We start from the raw sequence: 9390 nt of genomic DNA on the forward strand, positions 1-9390 counted from the left end.
GTCGGAGGCAAAATGAGCAAGAACGCTCATTTGTACATCATTCTAGACAGAAATAAATGGCCTTTTTATTGGCCTTTGGATTCCAAATATTTCGATTTGAATTAGCATGGGGAGTGGAAGAAGGTTCTAAGTATTTCCATTAGGAACGAGGCCTTAAAATCGCAATTATTTACAACAATTTTCAGATTTTGTCAAAGAAAGCACAGAACAGCACCAAGAGGGGAAGACGTGTTCGTTGCGTTGTTAAAGGAAAAATATATAAATTTGGAGGCTTAAAATCACAGTCGTTCCGACGATCTTTCACTTTTTCAAGCCAGGAAGATGATGATGAAAATGATAATGGTTCTCCCCAATTTTTGATTTTCTGCCAAAAGTAAACCAATGATTGAGATTTAATGGAAATATTTGTTCGTTTGCTTTAAAAGCTTTGTGGTTAATGAGTTTTTTTGTTTGTTTGCGAGTTTACAGTTTCACGAACAAAAGTAATAAATATGCGACTTTAAGGCAAATAATGACTACGCTTTCCTTAACTCAAATGTAATCGCCTGTTATTTAAGTACATGGATTGTTCGCTTCTAAGCTCGATGGGATATGAGTTAAAGCATGACTAAACAACCAATTAATCTTTAGAAGTTCAATATTTCATTATGACTTGTCGTAAATCACAAAAGGCCTTTTTTCGTGTACCCATCCATGTTTTAGCACCGCTAATTATTAAGTGTCCTCTAACCTTTGTACCACACCTTGTGCACTGTGGACATGCAGTTTCCACCTACCACCTAAGGATTCTCACATATTTATCATTAAACAGTCACATCGGAATTATGGCCAGTAGGTGGTTTGTGTCTTGTTTTACATACTGCATTATAGTGATAGCTTAAGACAATAAATTTGTGCCGGCACCGAAGGGAAATTCGTGAAGCACGTTTCTTGAAAATATCGATGCTGGGGCACAAAACGTGTAGATTGAATAAATAATGCCCAATTTATTGATAACTATGTACGTGTTAAGTAGCAAACCCTCAAGCCGGAAGGATTTAAGAAAATATTGAAAATATTTCGGATTTCTCTTGCGTAGCAGCCGATACTTTGGCTTTGGTAAACGATTAATTTTGTTTAAATACCATCCTGACAACCAACTATATTTATTTATGTATGCAGTCTGTAACATTTTGCAAATGAAGCAGCTTTTGAATATGGAAAATGATCGCAAACGAGTTTTGTTGTTAGCTGAGTAGACTCCATATGGTTAATGCAGAAATTACAAACCGAATCTAGGCTTTGGATTCAGGAATTAACGGCGTTTCAGTTTGGCCCAGAAAATATTTATTTTGGTCTATTCAAACCTAATGAATATTTATTTTCCACAAAATCTCATCAGGAGTTTAATTAATTTCTTGGTGTCCAAAAATGTTTATTTAGATGGCAGTTTTATCGACAGTTAATGGGTTTTTCAAAATAAATTTTTAAACGAGAATCTACAATTGGTCAGTTGAATCTGGAAACTAATTTTTGATATTTTTGATTGCATGGATGTGAGCAGATGATTTTTCGTTATTACAGTCGCAAGGGCAATTTTATGATGGAATGTATTGGCTTTTAATAGATTAAAAGCGTTGTGCAGAGTTTTATTTAAAACGTATTGTTTCAGGGCCCAGGGAAGATGTGGAGACAAATCTACCAACTTAGGCGCATTTGCATTTTTACGTGTTTTTCGGGAATTTTGGTAAGTATTTACACCTAAATGTCTGGTTCAAATGTTCAGTCTGAGGTCCAACAGCGACTTACACATTTTATTGAAGGTTTTTCGGGATTTTTCAAACAGGAGTTTTATTTCGACTGAGTGAACTCAATCGCCCTTGAGCACGCGGACCACAAATATAATATTTTATACTTTATATTATAGTTTTTTAAATTTCCGTTTACATTTTCCTATGCATATGGCTTTCTGACTGTTGCTCAATTCACGCAAAGTTTTTCAAGTCTTTTGTTGGGTCATCTGTTTTTGCTGAATCTTATTCCATTTTTCTTTGCGTCGATATTTCCTGCTTTCGTCCGTGGTCGCCCACAGTTGGTTTTTTTCTCTCGCAATATTTGAAAATAATTTTCAATTGTATTTTTCGAAATCCTCGTAATGTTATCAAAATAGTTAGGATTTCGTGGCCGACGTTAGAAAAAGTGTCAACATTTTTTTTCATCTTGGGCATGGCACCAAACCACCACTGAGTTGTTTAGTTCATGTATTTTAAATTCACAAATTTTACATTTCACGCAAAAGTATATGCACAAAATAAAGAACATATTTCCGGAGTGTTATTTTCAGGCTGTCTGGAGCTAATAGGCTCTAAACCGTTCTAGGGGGTGCCTCAGATTATCACATTTTCACCTCTGTCCTGATTGAGATCAAAAATCGACTACTGCCTTGTTTTTCTTTGGAAATTCAATTGAGGCAAAGCCGAACAACAAAAAACTGAAAATAAATGGAACAGTCCAGACAATCACACAATATTCCGTGTAAAACCCGCATCATTTTTTCCTTAATGGAAGTGCATCACACACTTATTTTCAATTGATGCAGTTCCGCTAATGATTAAAATTGATTTATGAGCGTGGCATGGAATCGTTGCCTTCATATGAAAAGGAGGTCTCTGCCAAGATAATTTTAGAGTAATTTGCGACTAATTAAAAATGTAGAGCACCGGTGAGATATTGAAAGCAATATTTCACAATTTGACCTCAATGGGTGGTGTAGATGGTGTTTTTGCATTAGGTGAACATGGAAATTATTGGGCTAAAACGAGAAGTGAAACGCCGTGGTTGTAGTAGATCGAATAGAAATTGATAGTTATTTGATTAATTGGCGCTGGACTTTCTTAGCGAAGGTCTGATGGGGGAAGACCATCATTTTCCGTATAACGAAATTAAAGCTCTCCAAAAGAACAACTAACGGATTATAATACGCGAACTTGTTTAACTGGATACCACCAACCGTTTTTTCCTACTGAATGCTTCGAAACTTCAGAGATTCTTTTGATAATTCTTTTTACGTTCCTGACAGTCGATAAATCTAACCGGCTCATTATTATTTTAATTCCAACTTTTGTATTCTGGGTCAACGAATTTTTCTCACACATGTTTCGCCGCAGACAGTGTGTCTCGCTTAAAGCAGTCGCACATTTTACCAAGATTAATACCGATTTGTAACATTCACCAACTGAAGATTTTACTAGAACTGAAATCACTTGAACTTTTTAAACTAATCAACTGGTAATAATTCAACTCTTTTCTTCTAGAACAACTGCGGTTTTCCGTGAAAAATCTTCAATTAAATCCCCAGCATGAAGGATAATTACATTAATTACAAATACTGCATTAAAATCACCTAGATACGCTACTGGGCGTGAGTGCGAGAATAATAACTACAATAAGTCCGCAAGCATGTAACGCGGAATATTTATGATTACACGGCTGGGTAAAGCGAATGCTGCAACCAAATAGAATAATCATCAAAGAAGAGCTTTTCCCAACTGAAAAATCGTCCAGAAGATCCCTAGCGAAGGAAAAACTGGCCCGTGTTGCCACTTTTACGCTCTAAAAGCCATTAATTCAAAACTTTGTGATCTAGGTCAAGATATTTTTCTCATACACACTTACATAGACAATATGTCTCGCATGTAATGGCTCTACTGTTATGACCGGAATAACACCTCGTACAACAATCAAAATCGTGTTTATTAAAAAAACTACAGATGTTCTGGCATGGTGAATGAATTACTGAATTTGAATGGCATTTTCAGAATCCCACACTGTTTTTTTTTTTTCAAGTTAATTCAGCTTAAGAATGATGCGTTCAGCTCTGAGGGAAACATTGATTTTCACAGTTTTCCTGCTGGTTTTTAACATGCAATCGGATTTTGAGACCAAGCAGAAAGTGATGACCCAGATATCCGAATTCTTATGATCCGGATTAGCTTGAAAGGAAAGTACACGTTGGATGACGGACTGATTCGCTCACGAAAATGTAACAAATTTATTCCGCGCTTTATCCTTTGCAGTTTGAGGGTTTCTAGTTTTTTCTAATTGATGCATCAAGCGAAAAATGGGCTTCCAACTGAGTAGACTCAATTTTTTTACTTCCCAAACGGTTGCAATCTTTGCCCTGTACGATCACCTGATTTAATTCATTCAGATTAATTTTTGTAGGGACAGTTATATACAGGGTGATTTACGTAGACCGCGCATTAGAAGTTTTCCATCAACAAAAGTAGAAAAACCGAGTGTTTCAGAAGTAGAAATATCTATAATATTAGGCCTTTGCATGCATTTCAAGAAATGCATGCCAAGGCTTAAAGCAGCAACAACGCTACACATAAAAACTGATGATGGTGGAAAAATACACCGAAACGTATTTGGATTGATAAATAGAGGCAATAAATGACTGAAACCCAGAAATTAATTTGATTTGGAATTTCAAAACAATAGAAGATGTAATTCACACCAAAGCGACACTTGTTTTACATGTTTGCTGTTACGTTCGTAATAAAGCAAAACATTATTTTAACTTTTATTTTAACTGAAGCCATTATTTATGTTCTCTGTTTAGATCGATATTCTCAAAAAATATACAGGGCGCCATCAGAATCGTACAGTTCTCCCGATATTTAAAAAATCAATAGCAGAGAAGTCAAAAATGTTTCCTTAATCAAAGTTTGTACAGAACGTCTTCTTTTGGATCAGAGAATGTCTCAGGTTTTTGATCATTGGGATGGGAACTCGATCGAAACTCTAGTCACCTGTGAGTGCGAAAATATACAGAGCGTTCCAGCCACAGACTCCACAAATGTGTGTTCCATACTTCTTCACACGAAATGGTTATTAATGGCGATAACTGAACTGGCTTTGTAAAAAAATATTTGTTTAACGTACTCTCTGTACTCGGCCTAGCCAGTAAAAAATTGTCAACGTCCCAATGATTAATTGATTTATCTTTTAGCTTCAGCTTCGACTAGTGAAACAACCGAGCGCCTCTCCCTGTTTACAAACAATTTCATTCTCTGTTTTTTGCACATCTAGCAGGTCGATCTCTCAGCAATTTTGCCTCGAAATAATCAAACATGGTTCGCTGATGTGCTACATCACGTTTGTGCTGTTGTTTACACGTCCAAACACGCAATGCTATTAATTTTAATAAAGAACATTAGCAAAAGGCCTATATGAAAAAAACCGACTACACTACATTATTACGACGATTCTTCAGCTCTTCTCGTTCGCATTAGCCCCATATTTGAATGCTGTTCAATCGCCTTGAATGTCTCAATTATTTCAGATTCACTATGTAAAAGAACACACAGCAAATTCTGTTTGTTCGTAGTCGCAATTTATCAACCGGGAAATGGTGTTTGATTGGCAAGTTTAGCAAATGCATCAGTTCTACTTCTGCACCAAATTTATCGATGTTAAAACAGCGAAAGATTTTTGAAGAGCAAGTGGCTGGCGACTCTGTGTTAGGAGTAAGGAATTGTTGAAAATGTGTCGACTTCTTCAGTCTGAGCTGAAATTTGGGGATTTTTTCAAAATCAGCCTACTCTTTGATTGTATTTCAACTTACCTGCCTGGTGGAGTAAAGTGTGCTGGATAAACGTATCTACCAAGAAATTTGCTGCCTGCTCCAGGTTTGGCCCTAGAATTTTTTTAAATGAAAATTGAATTGAAAATCCACCTGTATTTTATTGGTATTTAAATTGTCCTAATTTCCTACGTCGTCGAGTATACCGAGTCTACCTCTTCTAAATGGGACGTGATAGTTTTTTGAAAATCGCCGAACTTGAAAGTTCTGGTCAGGTTCTACTGCACGTTTGTTAATTCCTGCAAAGCCATACTGCAGGCGGTTTAGATCGAAATTTGGAACACTGGCAGATCCCCACCGTGGTTAGACCTGGACAAAAATTTCAATTGTCTACTTTTAGTTCCTATACCAACTGATAAAGTTTGGTACTCATTAAGCTGCATCATCAACTAGTCAAATTAGATTAGCAACGAATAAATGTGGCATCTGGTATCTGGTATAGAGGCTGATTTATTCGACAGAGGAAACTAGACGGTACGCATAGCAGGTTGTATCTGATGAGCTGGAAGACACCTACGAACAAGATCGATTAATTCGATTTCTTGCATCTGTTGTTATCATTTCGATTCGATTTGCTTAGAATGTGCGGAACAGTTGGTTCGTTTGAGGAATTTCATCTGCCAACTGCCATTCCGTTTAATATAACTGCTGAACGCATAATGGACATAATAAAGATGCTTTACGACGTTGAGTGGTGAGAAAGTTATAATTTTATGTAGGCTCAGATTATAAGTTAATTGAAGATTTGTAGTGGCAGCTTCTTTATCCTTCAATGGCCAGGGAGTACATCTGTCTTTAGCAATTAATGTTTTTTAGTTGCGGTTTTAAATGCAACACTTTCTGCTCAGGAAAGTCTAGAGTGTTTTTCAACAGTTCGTCCCATTACTCCTTCCCTGCGAATGCTCCACAAAAAACACTCTGGCTTTTGTCAGCCGAAAATTTGGTAACGATTACCAACTTCAGCCTTATAATAGACGAACTCTGCTTATGCCTATTGAGGAGCTCCTCAGGTTGAAAAACATGCAATTAAAACGAACGATTGATCAATGAGTAATTGTTCCCCTGTTCCGAGTACGAACAAAGAAATAATTACGATGCCAATTAATAAACTCATATTTTAAACCGATATCAACTGGATTCCCCGATGAAAACACAATCTCTTCAATCTTTTTTCCTCACCAACCAATGGGTGGTCGTTCTTTACGTATAATTGGCATTAATAGGAGGAAAACCGATACAGGAATCTGGCATTAAATTTAATAAGACCAGTTAATTGCTGTTGATAATTTATGTAAGAATCTCCGACTGTGGATGGAGTTATTGAAAGGATCATCATATTACTGATAATTTACACTTGCTTGGAGAAAACGACGTGCCATTTAGTGTTATTGCGTGGCCTCAAGCCATGCTAATGCGGCGAGCTAATGAATGTGTGATCGTTCATGCCTCTTGTTCAGCTGTTAAAGATGAGCTCCAAAAAAGCTCACATCTTTGAGGGACATTTATGGAACTTCCTGAAAAGTGCATGTTTGCTTAAAAAATGCAAAACCATCCGTTCGAGTTACTTATTCGAATAATAATGTATTATTTTGTTTTCAACATGCACTCACGACATCCCGTTACAAATTTGCTTGGTCGTAACCACTGACCCAAGACGTTTGGTCAACTGGTCACGTTGTTGAATTTTGTGCGTAATTTTTCGTTTATACTATATACATTTTTAAAAACACCCTCCATATGAAGACCTTTTCCTGTTTAAAACCCTGTGACAGATCAAATTCAATTGGCAAAATGGCAAATCGGGCACATTGCAATTTGATTCGAAAGCCCATTAGTTCAACTCGATCGATCGCCTAATAAACCATGACTGATTTTCATGAGCCCCAAACCCAATTTAATAACAGTTGAGCCATTATGGGTCGTGAGTTAGGTTGATTGGTTATGGATTCTTTAAATAAATATTTGCAGCCGAGCCCATGATCTCAATAAAGATCGGCGCTGAGCAAACAGCTCTTTTATCTCAGATTTGAATCCAAGCTGAGCAATGAGCGGCATTTGAAAAATGTCAATCATCTTTAACCGTATAACATAATTTATTGCATCTATCACATGGCAAATGCCCAGACATTGAGGAATGTGAAAGAATTTCCGGTTGGCGTGAATCATAGCAAGCACGACTTTGGCTTGCAGAAGAAGACCAATCAAGTGATTCCGACTTCACACCCGATTTGATTGGCTATGAATTCCATTCAATTTCCTGCGCAAAACAGTTTTTTTACTCCTGCATCAGGCAAAAATGTCTAAAAAAAGCCAGCGTAATAAACTAATTTATTTATCAAAAGGTAATCTGAGCTCCATTAGCGGAACAATTAAGAACATTAATCGGGTCATTAAAATGAATTGGTGCCTCTAATATTTTTATATCATTGCAGTCGAGTGGAGGAAACCGTGAAATTAGCACAATTAAAAAATTAATTACACTAAATGGCTTTCTTTGTTTATTGTTAGCTGCACAACTTTCGCATGCTGCAACAATCAAACCGTTAATGTTTAATTCAACATGAATTCGTATGATTTTAATAAATATAAATTGAAGGTGTTCCTTAACTGCACTTTAAAAATCCCCATTAAATCTTTAAATCCTCCGCAATAAAATGCGAGGCTTCATTATTCTCCGGGCAAATTATGCATCATAAAGCCTAAATACAACATTTATGGCCATTTAAAGGTGATATAATGATAGCGTTAAGGCAGTGCGAAGAAATATGCTTAATTTAAATCGCATCCTTTCATAGGAAATCATCTTCGCGACTATGATTAATCCAAATATAATTTCCTAAAGGGACTTAATTGAAATCAATTAAAATAAAACGATCCGTAAACCCAACATTACGGCATAATGATGGAAATAAACAACTGAATATCGTTCCATTGCAAAAGGAAGCAACGCACTCGAAGAAATAATTACAGAACTGATTGAGACGCTATTTGCAATTACTAATTTTTAAATTTCTGCTTGAGAAAATGATGAGTTTGACAGCGTAATTGATAATCGATTCGAATGAGAAAATAAACAAACTACTTTTTAATTATGTGAAATTGAAATTGTTGGTATTAGTGATGAGCAAAGCCAGACCGAGAGCAAAGTTGGTTTTGCCGCAAGAGTCTTGCCAGTCTCGTTTTTAAGTAAGGCGCAAACTTAAATGAAATTAATTCAATAACAACAATAATTTTTTTACAAACTTCTTGTTGGGTATTTCGCCTCAAAAATTTTTGTCTTCCAGACAGAATTTCCTCACGCCTTTTATTACAGATTGATAAATAGTGCTCCTATTTCGCAATAAGAACGAATTATTTTTCAAAAAGTAATCAAGAACTATCACCTAGAGGGTATCCTGCCACACACTTGGCTCAAGCTGTAAGAGAAAATTCCAATTAGTAAAGAAATTAATTTGAAACATTACCTTGACGTTTCGATAGCTATTTTCTGCTATCGTTATCAAAAGAACCTAAATGAACCTAAAAAAGAGTATCTTAATAAATTGTGTAACAATAGTAGGATAATACAGTATATAAAAATTCGCTCTGATAATTCGTCTGTGCAAATTGTCAGTTATGTGACTTTGACTTAATATCACTGTTTAAATTAATAAAGGTAATGATAATTAATAATTTTGGTGTAAATTTAATTGAGGTGTATGTTTTTTTGGTCTACTTCAGATTTTAGCATAGGTAACCATGTATGACTTAAATTAAATGAACAT

General features: G+C 35.9%; 1 protein-coding gene across 2 annotated transcripts in view; it reads left to right on the forward strand.

The window, feature by feature from the left end:
* The window catches only part of LOC109539818, a 24064-nt gene that overhangs the window by 2887 nt on the left and 11787 nt on the right, over nucleotides 1–9390 (forward strand). For both annotated transcript variants that reach the window (XM_019907828.2, XM_048668342.1), the window contains exon 2: nucleotides 1652–1726. In XM_019907828.2, coding sequence (XP_019763387.1) covers nucleotides 1664–1726 — 63 coding nt within the window. In that variant the 5' untranslated portion in view covers nucleotides 1652–1663. The remainder of the gene's footprint in view (nucleotides 1–1651; nucleotides 1727–9390) is intronic.

This window comes from Dendroctonus ponderosae, unplaced genomic scaffold, assembly GCF_020466585.1.
Source record: "Dendroctonus ponderosae isolate FM_Combo_2020 unplaced genomic scaffold, Dpon_F_20191213v2 Dpon_F_20191213_7, whole genome shotgun sequence".
NCBI classification, from domain to species: domain Eukaryota; kingdom Metazoa; phylum Arthropoda; class Insecta; order Coleoptera; family Curculionidae; genus Dendroctonus; species Dendroctonus ponderosae.